The sequence below is a fragment of the Camelus ferus genome, chromosome 8 (genome assembly GCF_009834535.1).
Source record: "Camelus ferus isolate YT-003-E chromosome 8, BCGSAC_Cfer_1.0, whole genome shotgun sequence".
NCBI lineage: Eukaryota > Metazoa > Chordata > Mammalia > Artiodactyla > Camelidae > Camelus > Camelus ferus.
Window position 1 is genome coordinate 21,202,903 of NC_045703.1, and position 20,404 is coordinate 21,223,306.

The 20,404-nt window shown below is 38.6% G+C and overlaps 1 protein-coding gene and 1 long non-coding RNA gene across 13 annotated transcripts in view; one reads left to right on the forward strand and one right to left on the reverse strand.

The window, feature by feature from the left end:
- Window positions 1–4,724: 4,724 nt before the first annotated feature.
- Window positions 4,725–14,639, forward strand: LOC116665288. The gene is made up of 3 exons (XR_004321824.1): window positions 4,725–4,735; window positions 6,428–6,431; window positions 14,559–14,639. It is a non-coding gene; the product is annotated as an uncharacterized LOC116665288 (long non-coding RNA).
- The window catches only part of SNAP91 (synaptosome associated protein 91), a 128,272-nt gene continuing 119,227 nt past the window's right edge, over window positions 11,360–20,404 (reverse strand). For 11 of the 12 annotated variants that reach the window (XM_032484528.1, XM_032484529.1, XM_032484536.1 and 8 more), the window contains 4 exons: window positions 19,253–19,336; window positions 18,514–18,618; window positions 14,809–14,911; window positions 11,360–12,782 (listed from right to left, as the gene is read on the reverse strand). In XM_032484528.1, the coding sequence (XP_032340419.1) occupies window positions 14,819–14,911; window positions 18,514–18,618; window positions 19,253–19,336 (282 nt within the window). In that variant the 3' untranslated portion in view covers window positions 11,360–12,782; window positions 14,809–14,818. The remainder of the gene's footprint in view (window positions 12,783–14,808; window positions 14,912–18,513; window positions 18,619–19,252; window positions 19,337–20,404) is intronic. The other variant, XM_032484533.1, reaches the window with a different exon arrangement.

A 20,404-nucleotide genomic window follows, 5' to 3' on the forward strand; every position in this document is an offset into this window, starting at 1 on the left:
TCAACTATAACTTACTGTGTTTATGTATGTACAAGGTTTTAGCAAGTATGTAATTAACTGTTGTTTGTTTTAAAAAAATGATTTTATTTAACTCTAAGCACATTTTGCTGGGTAGCATTTCATCACTTGGCAGTGGAGTATGGCTATTGTCTCAAAAGTGTTCATCAAATCTTTTCTGAGGAAATATCTATATGATCACTGTGACTAAAAATGCTTCACTGTCTCACTAAAAATGCTTCACTGTCTCACTAAAAGGTGAATTTTGCACATTCACACACACACAATCTTCATCTTAGATTCACGGAAAGTAAGTTCCAGGTTTCAGTCAGCTCAGAGTAATTCAGGATGCTTAGCATCAATAGTGTGGTGCTTATGGTTAAATTTTGAATACACACGATTTCCTTAAAATCATTGCACAATATACTTTTCAAAAACATAAAATTTAGCTCATTTTATTGGCAGAGGTTTGATGCTCTGATTTTCTTCTCTTTTCCAAGAGAATCATGAATCTTGTAAGACCTATTTAGGACCACGAAAATGGACTACCTTACTCAGAAGCTTTACTTCACTTCCTTTTCCTGTTACGCTTATCAGATCTGAAATAGAAAATTAATTTGAAATCACTTAGACAGATATACCCACAGGAACATATGCTGCCTACTGTGTGCAAATGACGATATCAACTTATTGCTTAGAGGGACTTATCAATAATTGAATTCAAGACCTATTTATAAAACAACCGAAACTTAAAATTGTGGGGTTTTTCTTTACCCAAATAATACATTTATTTATATTTTTTTCTGGCTCAAATCAATAAGTCTGTCTCTTAAGAAGAGACTTAACATATTTTCCCTTCTTGATATGCTTCTTAGTTAAATCCCAAATGTTTGTTTTGAAAAAGATTTAAATGTACACATGACCAAGATCAGAGTCTACTTTAACTCCATAATTTAAATTTCCCTCCAGAGCATTCCATTTCAAGGAGCTGTCCAGTAATAAGAGAAATCTTTTCACCACTTCAATATTGTTTAGCTATTCAAATTAATTCAGGAATATAATTTATTGCTTTAAATGACTAGTCCAGTTTGCTCTATACTACACAAATTGTATTGTGTTTATCTTCCATTTTATTCCAATGTTGACAATTCCAGTTACTCATAATTCTTTGGCTTTATGCTAGTAAATCAAGTGCTCACTCCCATCAAAAATGAACTGTGATCATTAATTAAGAATATTCGGACAAGGCAATTGAACCAAGCACTGGGCATTACAAGGATGATGGTCCATAGCTATAAATAGCCTGGAAATAGCATTGTTCTTCTTTAATGTGGTTTTCTTATAATATATATTTTGGCTACTGATTTTAAAAAGTACCTGCCAAGGCTTAAAAATATTTTTATAAAAACTGATTTTTTTTTCAAAACTGGAAGTGTTACCTGTCCAATTTTTAAAATCTCCAATTAACTAACACAAGCATCTTTTTAATGAACTTATTTTCCTAGCTCTTTCTTCAATGGCCAAATCACAAAGTTCATAGACACTCAGGAGACTTGGTCTAATGGGTGGTGAAATCATGTTCTTATCAGAGGGGTCAGTGTATAGGCAGATTCAAGATTCCTTATTGATTCACCATTCAACTAAGGAAAAAAAATCACCCTCAGATGGTCTTCTTTTCTAAATAAAGTCTAGGAAGGAAATGCCCTGTCTACTCCTTTCTATATTTAATAACTGGTAATTCGATCCAGTTGGTGAAACTGTCTAGAGCGTGGTGGCCAATAACTTGTGATCCTAACCTCAGCCAATTTCTTTTACCCACAGGCTACAAATTGTCTTAGTCAGTTTGGGCTGCCATAACAAAATACCATAGACTGGGTGGCTTACACAACAGAAAAATATTTCTCACAGTTCTGGAGGCTGGGAAGTCCAGCACGGGAGGTTTCATTCTGAGGTTTCTTACCTTGGCTTGCAGGTGGCTGCCATCTTGCTGTGTGCTCACGTGCCTCCTCTTTGTGTGTTCTCAGAGACAGAGGGGGAGAGAGAGAGAGAGGGTGAGCAAGCTCTTTGGTGTCTCTTCCTATAAAGGCACGAATCTCAGCATGAGGGCCCCACCCTCATGACCTCATCTAATCCCAATTATCTCCCTAAGGCTCCATGTCCAAATACGATTGCATTGTGGGTAAATCTTCAACATCTGAACTTGGAGGAGACACAAACATCAGTCCATAACAAGTGTGTATCTAAACCTTCAAGCTGCACCTTGGGCCATAAGCACAGCAGTCACCAGAGGAACTAGGCAGTGGGGTATGAATGGCCACTCAGGCCAACCAGTCTCCTTCTCCCCACTTTCCTGACCATCTCAAGTACTTACACCTGGCACAGAGGAGGTGATAAACACACGCTTAAAATGTCACCTACGAGTCTTTGAGGCTTACCCTTTCAGGGCATTATCTGCTCTGTTCTCCGTGGCAAGGCTCCAGAACGCTAGAGGTACTGTCTTAACCGCATATTGCATAAGCTACATGTTCAAATAATGGGAATGTTTATTTGTAAGGAGAGTTTTAGTATCAGAATATTGTAGCATGGCATAGGAACCAGACGTCTGCCACGTGCCCTACTAGCTCAGGTGTTTCTGATTAAAGTGCCTTCAAACACGGTGCCAGGCTCCTGGAGTTATTACGCCCCATCCCTGATCTGTCCAGTAAATATTTAATCAGATAATCTCTGTTTCAAAACTTGCCTCCAGAGTCTTTCGTTTTAGTAATATTTTAAAATTTCCAATGACTTATTAAAGTTCATTCACTTTTCCCAGGCACTGGGGACAAGTCATTTACTTAGAATATCTACTTAATCCACACTGCAGTTGCCGTGATCATATGATCCACTGTTGCCTTCCAGTGTGGTTTCACCAAACTGGGGCAGTATGATCCCATTTTAATCTATGTTTGTAAATGTTTTACTACTAAGACAACTTACATTTATGCTACTGACACCCTCCGTGTATGCATTCACATACTGAAACGCTTGTAGTGTATACTCACACATGTGACACTTCAGGGCAAAACTCTGCAAATGTTCATAAGGCTAAACACAGAGTTTGGAAAGTTCCTCTAGCCTTTTGTTCAGCATAACTACCACTCTTGTTTTTATTCCTCTATATATTTTACTTTCTATTTCATCAGTGCTTTGTAATATACCATACAATGAATGTCTCTCTGATCTAGAATTTCCTTTGCTGGTAATTTGAAGTATCCAAAATACAACAAAAAATATTAAGCCCAAAATGTTATCCTCTGATAACCAACATGGATGACATGAAATTAGTTTTACTCTGGAAATAGTCTTAACAAGTTTGGTTCTCTCTTTTCCCAAACTATAATTGAAAGCAGCTGCCAAGGCAAGTCTAAAACAGTCCCCAAAAGTGACAGCCTGACACAGGCGGAGTGTGCAGACAAACTACTAAACAATGGAAACAATAACAACAACATGCGTATTAAAAAACTACAAAATTGCAGTAGTTTGGAGCTACTGAGTTTTGGTGCTAGGAGCTATGTGAACCACACTAGTTGTGAAAGTATACCATATATGTTATGCGCACAATGTTGACTGAATAATTGATATAAAATTAGTTACATTCAGTATGACTTTTGGAAGGCATTACATTACAGAAAATTCTTCATCCAAAAAGCTTAACACATTTATTTTTTTAAACCTTGTTTAAAAGAAGAGAAACATCAGTGGTCTATAGAATTGACTTGCTTTTGTACCAAATGAAATTCTAACCTTGAAAGCTGAGGAAAAGAAATCTTTTCCAAATATTTTATTAACCCCCATAAATCTTTAACTGTTAAAATATTTGTGTATTTTAATTGAAAGTTCAGAATTAGCCATATAGCTGTACCTCATTTATGCATAGTTAGCACTATGACACAGAGATACAGCAACTCAGGTGTACTGGAAAAAATTCAGGATGCAAAATACAATACTTTTAATTATCTAACTAATTATTGTTAGTTACATTATTATTAATTATATTAATTATATCAATTATTTGATAATCTAACCATAGTAGACTTCTCTGTATAAAAGTAAATGTCTACCAAAGAGAATATGCTCATAATTGTAATCAGTATTATAAGATTTTAGAAATTACCTACTATCATTGAAAGAAAGAAAGACTGGAACTTCCTAAGGGCAGAGATAAGCAGTCAAGCATCCCTGAAGAACTAGTGTGAGTGAGTGTGTATGTGTGTGTGTGTGTGTGTGTGTGTGTGTGTGTCTGTGTCTGTGTGTGAGTGTGTGTGTGTGTGTGTGTGTGTGTGTGTGTGTGTGTGTGTGTGAGTGTGTGTGTGTGTGTGCTGGTGCACTTACTGGGAGGACCGGGGTGATGCAACTCTTGTTTTCTGAAACCAGTCAACCTCCCCTCCCCACCACCATGTTACTCTGACCCTTCCAGTTTCCTGGGATTTAGCCAACAATACAGTGGTTTTCTACCAACTCCCCATTAAGGAAGTTCTTTCTTCACAGCTGGATAAGCCCTTCAGAGGCTTCCTGAGAGGAATCCTTAGACACTGAGGCTTCTGGAAGTCGACGAGAAGTCCCTTTCTGTTCTAAGCATGCTCCCCCTACCAGCCGTTCCACTCTCCTAAATTGACAGGAGTCGAAATTGCAATTTTTGCTTTACTTAAGATTTGAACTATGGCTACTGACCCAGACACCAGGTCACAAAACAACATAAGTCTCAGGGTATCAGAGGAAAGAACACACGAGTACACTGTAGAGAGATCTGGGAGGACATAATTTTCCCCCCTCAAAACTCCTCTAAATGGATCGGTTGTTAGAAAACTTTGCAGCTAATAATCTTAGAAGATGCACCTTTTACATTTTTTTTCAATAGTTTTTCTTTACAATACCTACAAAGTGCCGTTTAATTTTTTTCTTGTAAAAATCAGGGTGGGCTTGATGCCAAGATTCTACTGCCATCAAAAGTACAACTCAATCAAGCAATTACCTAAAAATAAAAGCATGTTATCTTTGAGACAGAACCAAATTTAGTATTCTGCCACTGTACTTGGAACATTTACTTTAAACAGCTCTCTTTGTGGCCTGGGAAAATCAGCGACACCATTGTACCCACCCAGTGGGCTGCTGTGCCACTTCATGGGGACTGGTACGTGACTGACGTGGCCCCATGGATGGAGGCTGGCCTCGCAGTCCTGGGCCCAGGCTCTCTCTCCTGCACACACCCCCAAATTAAAGCTTGGTTTTGGTGGAAACCAATGCATCATCATGCCACATGGACCATCTTTTTATGACTAGGAACTAAATGTTTCAATTTTTAGGCTAGATGAAACAAAATACTCAGTGGCTTCCCTATTTTGAAATATTAAGACAGTTCTCTTTTGCTGGAATCATTTATAACTTTCAAACAAAGCTACATACTGTGGGTCCACCAGATTTATGGTATTTCTGGGGTTTCCCAATTGGGTTGATCGTCGGAATGACCTAGGGAATTATTTCAGAAAGCTTGTTTCCAGGGCTCCACTGAGGTCTTCCCTGGAACCCTTAAGAGTGAGGCCCAGATTTTGATAAAGCCCTCCATGTAATTATGATGATCATAATTTGAATTGATTTGGGACCCACCATCATAACCTGTCTTCCCCCAACTAACTCCCTCCAGCTACCACAGCTTTCCCTCACTGCACAATATCGATGTTTCTCTTCTTCTCCTGGATTAAATGCTTTCTCAGCTTTACCTACCTTTGTATTTTTTCTTGTAAACTTCCTCAAGTATTCTGGTAAGGAAAGTGGTGGTAAAACTATCAAATGCATAAATGGTATCCTTTCCAGTGTTTTATAAAGTGGAAATACATTTTAGGAGTAACAGTGTCATAATACTATTTTATGATGATAAGAAATGAATCAAATTTACAAAACTCCAGAACATATGCAATCATGTTACAATCAGTGACAAAATTCAATTTTACTTACTTTCTGGAAATTAATAGATACTATATATTTTTTATTCCTAATCTGTTTTACACTAAAGGTGAGATCAAATCAATATAGTGCAACAAACTTACTGAGTCCAATTTTAGACACACAAGAGTGTTAAGTCCTAGATTCTACCCTTCAAAGAATTCATAATACAGTAAGAAAGTCAGACACATGTTTAAAAAAATAGTGTGGGAAAAAGTGAAGCAAGTACAAAGTGCTGAAGGGACACATTTGAGAAGAATCAACTCTTATCAGGGTGGGTACACGTGACAAAAAGATTTCTAGAGGATGTGATATCTTGGTTGGGTTTTGAAGGATAAGTTGAAGTTTGCCAGTCTATCCATGGGGAGCCTAGGGGAGGGGAGGGCACCCACGAGAGGGGAAATAGCCTGTGCAAAGGCAGGGAAGTGTTGCCACTGCACGGTGTGCTTAGGGTAGTGTTTGGGGATTGCTGCTGTAGGAGGTTAGCTCCTCCTAGTGGTGAGGAATGGCAAGAAATCAGGTTCCAAGCTAGACTTCTACCCTTGAATAGACTTTTGACCTTGAATGCTATGCTACAGAGCTTGGACTTTAACCTTTAGATGACCAGGAATTGACACAGGGAGAAGTCACGGAAAAGTCATGTGATCATATGGGTACTTTGAGAGGGAAATCTGGCCGCACCACGTAGGCTGGATTGGGGTGGGTTTGGCTGGGGATTAGACCAGAGGTATAGAGTCCAGTAAAGAGCTGCTGTCCTAAGGAAGTGGCATCAAGGAATGGCAGGAGAAGGTAGCTCATGAGACATTCTGAGGGCAGAATGTTCAGTATACTTAGTGGCCCTCTAAACGTAGGAGAGATGAAATGAAGAGGTCATGTCACCCCAAATTCCTGGCATGGGAGATTAGGTAGACAGTGAGACCCCCAACCGAGACTAAAGAACCAGGCTTGAGGAAAACAGATAATGAGTTCACTCTTAGACATGTATGTTAAACATTTTTGTACACTATGTTATCAACAAATTTGATAACACCCAGACACAAAGAAAGCAACAGAAAAGTTAAATAGTAAATATTATGTAGTTTTATAGTGAACTAATCCATTAGTTAACACATAACCAACTTGTCAGTTACATAACTATATTTTGTTTTGTACCCAATCAAATAGAAACCACACCTTTGTCTGTTTTCATCTAAATGCTCCTTTTAATTTAGCTTTGAAGCCATATCTTTTTTCCCCTGAGAGAAGAGACAGGTTGTTAAAAAAATCTGACCCCAGATTTACATCTAAAACATTACATACATGGTCACAACTCCATGTCCCGTTTTCAATAAGGTGTCAAGTCATGTGATCCAAAATAGCAGATGATTTCAAGAAATAACACCAAATTTCCTTGGTTAAGACCCTTCAGGCTGTAAGTTTGAACTTCCTGTTTAAGTTTTACAAAGACAATTATTATAAAATTCATTGACTTACCCCAAAGATGTTCCCTACTCTGAAGAAGAGAGATGAACCACGGGTTGTTCGGGTATCTGGAGATGAATTTTTATTAAAGAGTGGGTTAACAGCAGGGAATCCCATCACTAAGAGAGGACAGCCTCCCCCTCCCCTTGTTGGAAGGGGAGCCTGCTAGCTCCTGCCCATCTGCAGGCCTGGGTTCTGTTCCAGGCTACTGCCTCTTGCTACCATAGGCTTTTTTTCAAAACTATCTCCGTACTCCAGCCCTGAAGGCTGCAACCTACACACACGATGTCCGGTCTGGATATTTTCACTTCAATAGTATCTTCCATCTCTGTCAAATAATCGTTAAATATTTATCCTAGTTCTTTTTTTTTTTAAATCACTGTCAAAGTATATTTGTTAAATATACTTGATCTCCAAGTAGAAACACTTTTGGCCAATAGAAATAATTCCAGTATGGGCCCAAAGCATCTATCATATCATCATCTTTCATTTATGTTCTTAAAAAGTGACATTTAGATACTGCAAACTGTGCTAAGAAGGAGGAACTAGGAAATCAAGTTCAATTTGGTGGCTGTTGTTTGTGCCCTGCCCAGACACCTCATCCTCCAGCTCTGTGTTGAACAGTGAGTGGTATTTACATGTGTCATGGGCACTTACATTTACCAAATTTTAAAACACATCGAGTACTTCTGGTGATTGTACTTTCTTAGGGACTGTTCCTATTATTGACTATTTTTCATGCTTCTGTCTTCTCCATCTTTTTGTGTCCTACAATTCTAGACCAATGACAAAACCTATAGCAAAAATAACCATAATACTTTTAGAAGTGCAACAGCAATATTTACCAAGCACTACCTTTGTACCAAGCATTCTCTACGTATTAGTTCATTTAAGAGTAAGTACACAAATAGAAATTTTCTCCCTTCCATGGACAAGAAAACAAATTTAGAAATCTTACGTAACTCATCTAATAGTGGATGGTGGAACAGAGATGCTCTTCCGTGGAGGCTGATACAGAACTCCCATTCCTGTACACGCCTCGTGGTCACTCAAAAACAAATGTTAGGGTGATGAAGGCATTTGGAAAGACACTGAACAAGACACAGTGGTGGTGGTTGTGTTTTTATGTTACCCAGTAAATTTTTTCTTTCAAATGACATGAGAACAATTCTTTTTGATCTAAAGAAGCGGTTCTCAAAGTGTGGTCGGGGGACTCCTGAGGACCTGGAGTCCCTTTCAAAGGGTCTGTGAGGTCAAAATTACTTTTATAACAAGACTGTGAGGGAAAAACTGCCTTCATAAGACTGCTAAGATGCTCATTTTCTTACAAGTACGCTCACGGTGAAATTTTCAATGACTGCATGACATGGGATATTGCAACAGACTGAATGCAGAAGCAGATGTAAGAATGCAGCTGTCTTCTGTTAAGTCTAACTTTAAAGAGATCTGCAAAGACAGCAAAACAATGTCACTTTTTAAAATTTTTTTTAGAAATTAGAATTTTTCACAAAAATATTTGACAATATAGAACAGTTTTAGTATTTTTAGTTTTAAATGAATTAAGCAAAAATTTAAAGTGTTCTCAGTTATAAATTCTAACATAGTAAGTACTGACAGACATAGATAGCCCACATAAGCTTTTGAAGGTCCTCAATACATTTTAAATTTCAGTTCTGAGACTAAAGAGTTTGTAAACTTCTGTTCAATGATAGGTATACCTTCCTATTTCAGTATACCTTCAGTATACCTTCCTATTTCAGAACTGCTTGAACAGGCATGCCATAAGTGGAAATGAACTTGGATGATTTTCTGCTGTAGCAGAAGATCTGAGAGTTTAGCTAAGGTTAATTCCCATACCAATGAATCACAAGACATCACTCCCTCATATATTTCCACTCACACAGGAGATCTGAATAATGTATCCATTAGTGAAATCTGCCATCAGCCAGGTTATGAGAAACAGAAGTTTTCTTATGGCCCAAGAGGATGAATAACAAGCTACCATAAAACCCACTGCCTCAAAAGGCTAGACCAACGTGACTTTCCAACTGAGAAACACATTTTGAGTTTCATCAACTACTTCCACACAAGAAACACTGTCATCACTGCTACATGACCATGCCCTTTTCCCACCATCAAAAATTTGGGGAGATACTGTTAAAGGTGTGTGTATATTTAAGAGGCAGAAAGAGGGCTCTGCACATTTTATCTTTCTGTCAATCAAGTTTTCATTTATTTTTTCATGCCCACTCCTTTCTTCCTTTTCTGAACCCTGTGACTCCACCACAAAAGTCTTTGGTTCTTGTTCTTTTTTTTTTTTTAAACTACAATAAATAACATGAAAAACAGAGAAGAGACACTTTAGTACTGAGAAAACCACTAGCAATCATTATGTCAAACAGAAAGTGACTCAAACTTTCAACTCAAAATGATTTTTTGTTTTTACTTAAGTATAGTCAGGTTTTTAATGGGTGTTAATTCTTCCATTACAATGGCTGAGAGAGAGAGTTATTAAAACTCTATTAAACACTTGATAACAAACGCACTGCGTGAGTTACTCTTCAGTCATCAGAAATACAACAGCCTGGCAGCACCCAGATAAGTGAAGGGACCTCAAACAACTGACATATCGTGTTCATCCCTCAGACACTTACCTCCTGAAGCCCTAGCTGCTGAGGGTATGAACAAGAGGAGACTTTCCTGCCTTTGAGGCTCACGCATGGCCAGAGCAGATGCCACCTTCAAGCTCATGATAACACAGCCTGTTAACTGCCATGAAGGCTGATGGAAGTTGCGTCCTGAGAAGAGGAGGGTGGGAAGCCATGATGGACAAGTAGGAGCTGCATCTGTGGGGTTGGTGAGGGAATTTAGGCAGAGGGCCCTGTGTTAGCTGGCAAAGTGACCCCTGGTGTGAGCAGTGGTGTGGTCACACCCAGAATAGTGTGCTTGTGTGCACGTGTGCCCGCATGCAGAGCCCAGGGGCGAGAGCAAAAGGCATGCTCACCAAGAGGAAGGACACCACGGGTCAACTGGACCTGTGTTGGAAATTCTCCAGAGACATTAACTGTTTGAGCAGAGGACCTCATCCCACGTATCATCTCTAAGACAATTCCCCCACCGGGACATCAAGAAGCTCACCACAGCAAGGTTCCAGGGTCCGATTTAAAAACTATGTTCTTGCTGCCTTGCCTATTAAGAATTTACAGCAGATGGGCTACTGAAGGAAGGGAAAAAGGATGTTAAAAATGTAATATTAAGCTTAAAATTATTTACAATCTAAAACACATTTTAATTACATTATGCCCGCAAAGTAACATATGATCCAAGTGTAACCTATAAAAACCAGATTACATAATCAGATAGTAGCTTCTGAAAGTTAGTTCTAAAGACACAAATCCTAGGTAACTCAGGGAAAGACAATTTTAGAAATAAGAATATGTTCCTATTTGAAGAATACTTCTATTGGAGATGGGTCTACTTTCAGAGACAGTGTAACAATCTAGTTAAAGGCACAGAGTCATCCAATTTTACTAAAATTGGCTAATCTAGATTGTGTGTCTGAGCATCTGTGCACATGTGAGTAGGTAAACTATTACCTAAAGTCATATAATTCTTCACCGTCAACAGAGAATTCTTGCAAAACTATTAAAAGAATTTAATTGCATATTTTAAAAGACAGTTCATCCTTTTTTCCCCCTGGAATATGGAATTTCAGTTTATTTGGTAGCAGCCACTTAGAGTCCCAAGTTTAATGACAGCTGATTAAAACTGTTCTTTTTTCCCTTGTTTTTCACTTTATTGAAAAATCATCAAAACTATGTTGGCACAGACAGCATTTCTCACCCCAAATGCTTTAAAATTTGCACTATTTTGTGTCATTTGAAAGACTTTCCCCCGTAAAAAATAATAAAAGAGAGAAAGATTAGGTTTGCATTTTCTTTGTTCAAGGTGTTTATTGCATCTCAGAGGGCGTACATGCACTGGGTTTTTAAACTGAAATACAAAGAAAAGCCATTTTGAAATTGGTTTTAGGTAATTTTTCCCCATTACAGTGTATGTTATCCCCACAGTAAATTCAGATACAACCACTTTTGAATGGTACCATATATCTATTAAATAATTTGAAAAAAAGGCAAACACCTTTCCAACCCAATATGCTTTGACGAAGAGCTGCCAAGCCACTAGCAACACTGATCAACAGTGACCTCATTTATGCATCAAAATCTTAAGCCAAGCCATCAGCACAGACAGTGTGACAACAAATTAAAAATCAAAGAATACAGTATGTACAGCAAAGGATACAATTCTCTGAATTAGTTTAAATTCTAATCACAATGGTACAACAAAAGCTACTTTGAGCTCTGTTGAGGGATGGAAGAACACTAGTCTACAGAACACACAAAGAATTACCAAATTAACAGATGTACATAAAACCCACAAGAAAATAAAAATATTTGCAGTAATCTTTAAATTACAGATATACCTTGGGCGTGCCTTCAGCATCACTTGAATAGCACATGTCTAATTTCATTTTCATGGGCATGATAGAAACGGACCCTTTGCTTTTCAGTGCATTTAATCAAGAATGAATAAATAGGTCAATTTAGGTGCAAAACCTGTCAAATATCATTAAAACAGATTTATTTTAATACAGCAGTGATTAAATAGGGAATTCTTCTCATATGATTTTTCATTCTTGATAAGGTAGCTTCAAGGAGAAATATTTATCCTGGACATTAACCTTTATATATTTTTTAAAATAAAATGTCTTAAACATATACAGTGCCACAAAAATAAACATTTCCCACAACAGTTGAAGTTCCTGTGATTGGAAAAATGTACTCCACACCGAAAAAAGTTTTGTATATTTAAGAGTGTTTTCCTTACTATCTGATATTATCACACTATATTTGTAACATAGATACAGAAGAAAAGAGAATTTATGGACAGGGAGAGTTTCGGTTTGTCCAAAAGTTATATATACATTGAAACCTTCAAAAACACAGACACATCTTTCCAAATGGCTCACCACACAACAGCTGCATCATTCGTCCATGGGTGAGGTCCAGAAAAGCACTAAAGGCATCAGAAACATCCATTCATTGTTTACATCGTACAACACACAAATAACCCAAATACACTACAGCTTTGAGAGTAGGGATAACAGCTAAGGTAGTACACATTCCTAGTGTTCACTTTCACAGCTGTGCTACACATTTTGGAAGAGAAGTTATGACTAAGCATTGGGATTGGTACTGGTGGCTCACTTTGAAACTCTGAGCATCAATCTTATTTGAAGGCTCCAAACTCATTTTTTTTTTCCTATTCGGTCACAAAAATTGCAGCTGTAAAGATAAAAAGCACTTGAATTAGCAAACAGTATTACATACTCCTCCAACATTTTCCCTTCCTTGCTATTTTACGTCCCAGTGAAAAATCTTCACACAAAACGTTTCTGTGTTACCAAATTCACATTTAGAAACTTCACAGTTCTTTAAAACAAGCTTAAAATTTCAGCCAGGAAAAACAACAACAAAAAAAACCCTTTAATGTATAGCTTCATTTTAGATAAGAAAATTGTATCAGTGAAATTTTGAAATTTGGATACTTAGAAATCTTAGTAAGATGTTCACTATCAATTAAGAACAGTTAACCTTTCAAAAAAAAAAAGGGCAGTGAAGTAAGTGGGAATAGCAGGGATTTCTTTTTTTTCTTTGGGTTCTTTTCAGGTATGGTGTTCAATGAGCTGCTAACCAGTTGAACAAGTGACAGAACAGAAGAGAAGTGAGACGTCCCTGGTGACTCAATGCCTTCACTGACGCCACTCCCCACTAAGCTCCCTGGCTATCTCCCATCCTTCACCAGTCATCTCTGCCAGGAAATCTTTCCTGGGGTCTTAAGGCTTAGCCATGGGGGTAACTCTTCTTCATAACATCGTCTGCATCAGTCTCTCAACTCTGAACCTCTGAGGGCAGGGACTGCCTCAAGCATATGTTTCAGGTACTTATCAGAGTTCCTGGCGTATGATGACAGCAATATTACTGAATAAAAGGTGGATAAAAGGCTGCTCTCTGCAGTGTCCCTGGTCATTCCTGAAACTCCAACTGGTAAGAAATAAGTACTCTCTGTCTCCCATATGCCTGCCTCAGCCCAATCCAACGCAAAGTGGAACAGGAAAGTTGGGCACAAGGAGAAACCACTTGGCTGAGATGTCAAGGTCTTCAAATGATAAGGTATTAATTTTGCATGAAGAAAAAACCTTAAAACAGGAATCCAGAAAAAAATCTTAGTCGACTTTAGAGGAAGCTTTTAAAAAATATAGGTAATAGATGGATGGTAAAAATAGCCCTGGGTAGTGGTCCAAAAACTTGGACACTCCTACAGCGTGACCTTGGGCAAATCACTTAATGCCAAGGAACAGTTTTTTCAGCTGTGAAATGGAGACAAAAGTATCTGGTGATTTATCTCACAGGGTCTGATCTCCTACAGAGATGATCAAAAGAGTTAATAACTGGGAAGTAGATACGGAAACGACCATGTAAATGAGAAGCATCACTATTACGGATCATCCACATTCAGCAAGTATTTGTTGAGAACTCATCCACTGTGTGAAGTGCGGGGTTACTAGTAAACCATCTTCCTCCATCAGTTTCCTCCCATAACTCCACTATTAGTCATTTCATAAATTACATCAAATTAAATTAGAATGCTAGAAATTTAAAATTCTGCCTGAATGCAGAAATATAAAGGGTAATAATAATCTAAGCTTTATCTGATGAGGCCAAATAAAGATTAATAAAATAAAAATATAAGTATGTAGCCAAATACATTCTTAGACAATTTCTTTTCTTATTTTTATTTTTTTATTTTTGTTTTTTTGAGGGGGGTTAATTAGGTTTATTTATTTATTTATTTTTAAATGGAGGTGCTGGGGATTGAATCCAGGACTTTGTGCATGCTTAGCAGGAACCCCACCATTGAGCTATATCACTCCCCTCTTCTTAGACAATTTCTAAATGCCATATTATAAATATTAGCTTTCTATAAACTCCAGTCATCATGTAATGAAGTGGAAATTTTCTAATTTATCATGTAGCTTGGGCAGCTTTTTGCTTTATCAGTATAATCTTGTGCTTTCCAGTGCAAGGACAATTTAGAGTTTTCTCTCTCTCTTAGGTTTATAAATTAAGTATGATTAAAAATCATTTTTAAAGGTAGCTTTCAACATTGACTTAAAAAGCATAAATACTCATATTATTATTATTGTATACATATATTCATAACACAGAAGTATAAACATCATAGCGAAAATAACTAAGCAGAGCATAGGTCATTATTACAAGCCCACAGGAAAAGCTCAATATTAGATACCTTAAGTTGTTTACAAGAAATCCTTGATGTTAAGATCCGCTAATGGGTCCTTTGCTGGAGGTTTCTTGGGACTCTGAGTGGCAGGTGTAGGGCTTGGAGAAAGCTAACGGGGGAAAAGCCAGCCCAAGACAGTGGAAACAGAAAGCAAACAGAGAGAGATGAGCATTAGGCAGAGCACATACTACAGAAAACAAACATGCGGAGGATCAGATGGCTAAAAATTTACAAAATCGACTTTGCTCTACTTAGCCACAGTGTTGTCTTAGATGTTGATTTATAAAACATACTTCAAGTGATACTGGCTTCCTTGGCATTCTTTGACATCAAACTTAGCCAAAGTGAAGTTTGAGGACTCTGTTAGAACAATGTATTAGTCAGGGAAGATGTGAAAAACTAGTCACATAAAGCTATTATGAACACATAGTTAAAAAAAAACTCAAACAACGTTTCTACACAAAAGCATTTTTACTTTGAGCTATTAGTAGCACTAAACTAATAAGGAATAGGAATGACTTTTCTAATAGAGTTTGAAGGAAAATTGGAAAGAAAACAGTTTGCAGAAAGCCACTTAAGAAATTACTTAAAAGTATTAGCTAAATATATTAAGGTTTCATGTAAAGTATTTTAAGTGAAAACCTGTCAAGTTTGGGGGCACGGATTGTTTCAGATGAGCAAAGAGTCTCCTAGTTACAAATGTCACTAAATTCCAGTACTGCCTGTCTAGCGTGTGGAGAAGATTGTCATATCCTACAGGGAAGAATCACACTAAACCTGCAGCAAAAGCAACAGAAATTTACTTACCTTGTTTCTGTCTAATTAATACCTAAATTATTTCATTGTGTGACGGAAGTCAGTTCTGGGAACAGGCTTTTGCAGGAATGGTAGGATACAAGGTGTTGAAAAGGTCATGTAATCTACGCAGAGTAATAGCTGACGTGTACCCTTTGAGTCTAATTACTCTCCTGTGCTTGGAACACGGTGGAAACCTCAGAAACCTGGGATCACAGGGCAGGGAGGTATGTTTTTATTGGTTCAGTAAACAGAGCTCCAGAAGTAAGGAGTTTTAGATTTGTTCCTAGGTCCAGAAACTACTGACTGATTATAGTATCTGTCAGTCAAATTTCCATTTTTTGAAACCGGGATCATATTTCAAAGAAAGACCAGGAAAAAATAAAGGTAAGGGTTGCAGTTGTTTGGAAGATAAGGAACTCCAGGATTGGTCCCTAATTAACAATTAGGTAAGATGACATCATCACGATGCCAACCAGCTGAGGGACAGTGGGACAGGCCAGGCATCGGTGATGAAAAACTGCCCTGCTTTCTGCAGCTACAAACGCATGCTTATTTTCTGATCTAGTATATAATCAGCTATGTTTCTTAGACACAGGAAGTACAATCTAAACATTGTATTAATATGGCACACCATTTCCTAAATTACCATAAATCCAATTAAATGATTAAAAGCACTGTGTTCTCATCATAGCCTCTATTTTTTCATTTTCATTCTTTGAATTAAGTAAACAAATTGATGCTATGCAACACTGGTACCATGCAGGGAAACTACCTTAAATAATAAACTGTATTGATTTTTTTCTAAAGCTTTCAGCACACCAAATACAGTAAGATTTTTAAAAACCTCAGTAACATTTTTCCAAATTCGTAAAAATAGAAACATCTCTCCTCTTTTTCAAAAAGGTGGTAATCATGAATATATTCAACCATTAAGAAAACATTCACAATAAATAAGATCTTTCTTAGAATTTAAATATCTAGGGTAACCCCAACTAGTACACCCCAAACCTTCCTTACTCCCCTCTCAAAACTACTCTAGGCAGCATTCATTAGTCTCAGAGCAGAATAGGAAATTTCTCATGAAGCCAATGGTTTGGTTATGGCCTTGAAGGCTAGACTCTCTAATATCTAAATTCATCTCTTTGAACACCCCACCATCCTCTCTCCTGGGCCTATGGCTTTTGAAGGGTTAAAGTAAAGAAGTTGCAAACAAATTTTGGGAACAGGTAGAGAATAAATTTGCAGATGATTCAAGGAAGCAGAGGGGATTAAAGCACCCTCAGAAAGTTCACAGTAGGGTCCTCTTGATTAGACAATGTAAGTACCCACGTGGGAAGTTAAAAATATGCCAGAAATGAAACCATGTACTAATATTATTAAAATACTCTGAGCTATGTGTTGTGGTTTGCTCAGCACCGTGCTAGCAAAGTTATAACTTGGTGTTCTGCCTTCATCCAAATCAACTGCTCATGGTGAAAACCTCTTTGGTTCCACACATACCTCCATTCTGGCCCGGCAGTTTATAAGACGAATAGAGAAAGGGTGGCTCATCAGTGTGACTATAACGATCAGCAGCAGAACAGTTCAACAAAGTGCATCTATTTTAGCATCTTTGTTAATAAAGGTAGCACACTGTGTAGTAAGAAATTTGGCCTCATCCAAAGAGAGGTTTGCCCTTTGCCCTGGACCCTGGTAGGTAACTTCTAAACCCTTAGAATTTCCCAAGTGATAGGAATGTCTTTGTTATTCAGGTGGGTTCCTGGAACCACACCTAATAGTTTCTGCTAACAAGATGACTTGGTGGGTGGTTAGCCATGTCAGAAAGACCAACCATGTAACTAGAGAGTTAAGTCTTTGGGCCACATGATATGAGTTTGACCTTCAGGGAGGGAAGAGGGCTGGAGATTGAATTTAACCACATGGAAAATAATTTAATCAATGGTTGCCATATCATGAAACGTCAATAAAAACTCTGCACACTGAAGCCCAAGTAAGCTTCTGGGGCCGGCAGGGCTGCGTGCGTGCGTGCGTCTTGTCACATGTTGATGCTGGGTGTGCACCCCTGAGGGCAAAAGTGGGGAACCCTCCCAGACGTCCCCCCAGGCATCTCTTCTTTTGGCTGCATCTTACTGGTCTCTTTTCAATGTGATAAAACTGTCATAAAGGTATTGCTTTCATTCTAGAAAATTGACTAATCTGATGGTCCTGTGTGTTGGGCCCACTGTTGTCCTTCAAAGTCCAACAACCCCCACTCCTGGCTCTCAGATGCCTGCCAGTGATCCCTCAACAGATAAAGTACATTCTTAACTGGGCGTGTTTCCCCTACAAATAGCCCGAGGTAATGCCTAATCTCACAACAGCTAGGGCTGGCTTATTTCAGCCCACCTTGCCAGAGTCACGAACCCCACTGCCCTTCATGGACCCTAAACCTTTTACCAAAAAGTCAAAAAGTGGGCAGGGGGCCCAAATCCTGGAAATCCTGCCCCTTCCTCAAAATAGCTGGAATAATCCTCCTGCTCATTAGCATGTGGAATTACCGAGCCCATAAAGACTAACCACCCCACATCTCGTGGTCACTCTCTTTGGCCTTCTGAGACGGCCCCCACTCTGTCTATGGGCGTGTCTCTCTCTACATAAACTTGCTTCCACTTTACGATGCCTTGCTCTTGAATTCTTTCCTGCGTTAGGCAAGAACCTATTCTCTGGCCACAGAGGGACCTTTGAACAGTCAGTTATTTCTATCATTTCCTCCAAACCTCACACTGTTGCCAATCTGTCTTCCATGTTCCCTTTACATCGGAAGCAACAGATATGAAGACTGCATCCGGTAAAAACATTTTTAAACCGTTTGCCGCGTGACAGTTTTACACTCATAAATGAGTATCCCTCCTGGGTGGACCCTGAAAGACTGACCTGTGTGCCAGGAACAGCTGCAGCTCCAAAGGGCGGCCTCATCACGGGCTGTGCGAACATGACCGGCTGCTGAGGCATCATGGGCATGCCTGCCCCTGCGGGAGGCTGGGGGGCAGAGGCATTCACAGCGTGAGTGGCGCCCCCTCTGGCGATGCCCTGACATTTATGTCTTTAACATGCTTCTGAAACATTACTGAGGAATCCAGGTCTGTGAGAATGCATAATCTGTCATTTTGAACCATGGGTATCGGGAGGCCGGCTGACTGTGGAGCATCAGGGAGGGGCGGTAGGAGCCTGGCCGGCCTCGCAGCATCCTCGCTCTCACCAGGCTTTGTGTTGTTTGTTCGTCTTCTGTAAGCGTAGTTCTTGAAGGGATTAAACACTTGTTTCTTTATGGAAGATGGCCCTACAATTTGCTAGTGATAAAAGTGAGAAGGGAAAAGTCCTACCTAGTATAGTGATGAGGGGCTGATTCTGATGACGGAGCTAAGAACCGGTTTCGTAACTAGTACGCCAAAAATGACGTAACAGGTACTATAAAAATTGTTGATGGCGGAGTTTATTTGAAGTATTTTGTAACTACTTTATCATGTCATGTGTAAGACGCCTTAGGTCATTCTCAGGTTTTAAATTTTAACCTTACTGCATTTTGGCAGGAACTGTACTCTACAGTAAATCCAGGATCTGGCAAACGCCTCAGGAGTCTCAGTTACAATTTTTAGCACCGGCCATCACTCACCATTCCAAATCCTGCTCCAGGTTGTCCAACTGATGGGGCAGCGGCAACAGGAGGAACCGAACTGGCTGGAGGTACAGCTCCTTGCTACAGGGAAAAAAAAAAAAACAAAACAAAAAAACCCACAAAACACACACACAGTGGCAACAACAACAAACAAAAAGAACCAACATAATTTGATTTTAAATTAACAGAATATAATTTAAAAATGCGTGCTCGTTAGGTGTGTGTAAATATGTAAAGAAATCTCAAATTTTAGTTTGAAATTAAAAAAAAAAAAGCTCTGGCACCAAGCCAATGACAGGAAGAAGGTTCCTCACTTGTTCACTGCGGTGGTGCTTTTCGCGATCACTTATTCGGGCTCAGCTTACACACAGCATCGGCCTTCCTCTCTACCTCTTTATACCACCCGCACCGTAAACAAATCTAACTTCTCTAAGCATCTCTTTGCCTATCATTATATCCTCCAACAGATACTGGGTTAGACATCTGCTGAATGCTTTCATTTACATTTTTCAATGCTTGGTTTCCATTCCCCGCAATGTTATATTATTCTTTTCTGTGTTATCCTTGCTTCTTTCTGACTTTTTGACTGTTGTACATTTGCATAAGGACCAAAATTAATTCTAAGTTTTAGGACGCATTTAGAAGACTGCACATAATATAGCACACACACCCCATTTCAGGCACAGGCCTGATAGTTTTCAGTCATACATCAAAACCCCCAGTATTTTCCTTATGCATAAAATTAACCATAGTACAATCCCTTAAATTTAAGTTAACCATCAGAGCAAAATGCTAATTGCTTGTTTGGTTTTTTGTGGGGGAGATAATTAGGTCTATTTATTTATTATGTTTTTTTTTAATGGAGGTACTAGGGATTGAAGCTAGGACTTGTGTATGCTAAGCACACTCTACCTCTGAGGTATACCCTCCCCCCAAAATCCTAACTGAAAAAGAAAACACTATAGTGATGTCAGCAAAAATGGTGGAGTAAGGAACTCCAGGAGTCCCTCAATCCATAAAAGCAATGGAAAAAACAGGCAAAAACAGTCAGAATCAACTTTTTTTGAACTCTGGAAACTTATTAAAAGCTTGCAGCAAACTAAAAAGTGCTTAATCAAGAAAATCAGCTTAACTTGGTAAGAACAGTGA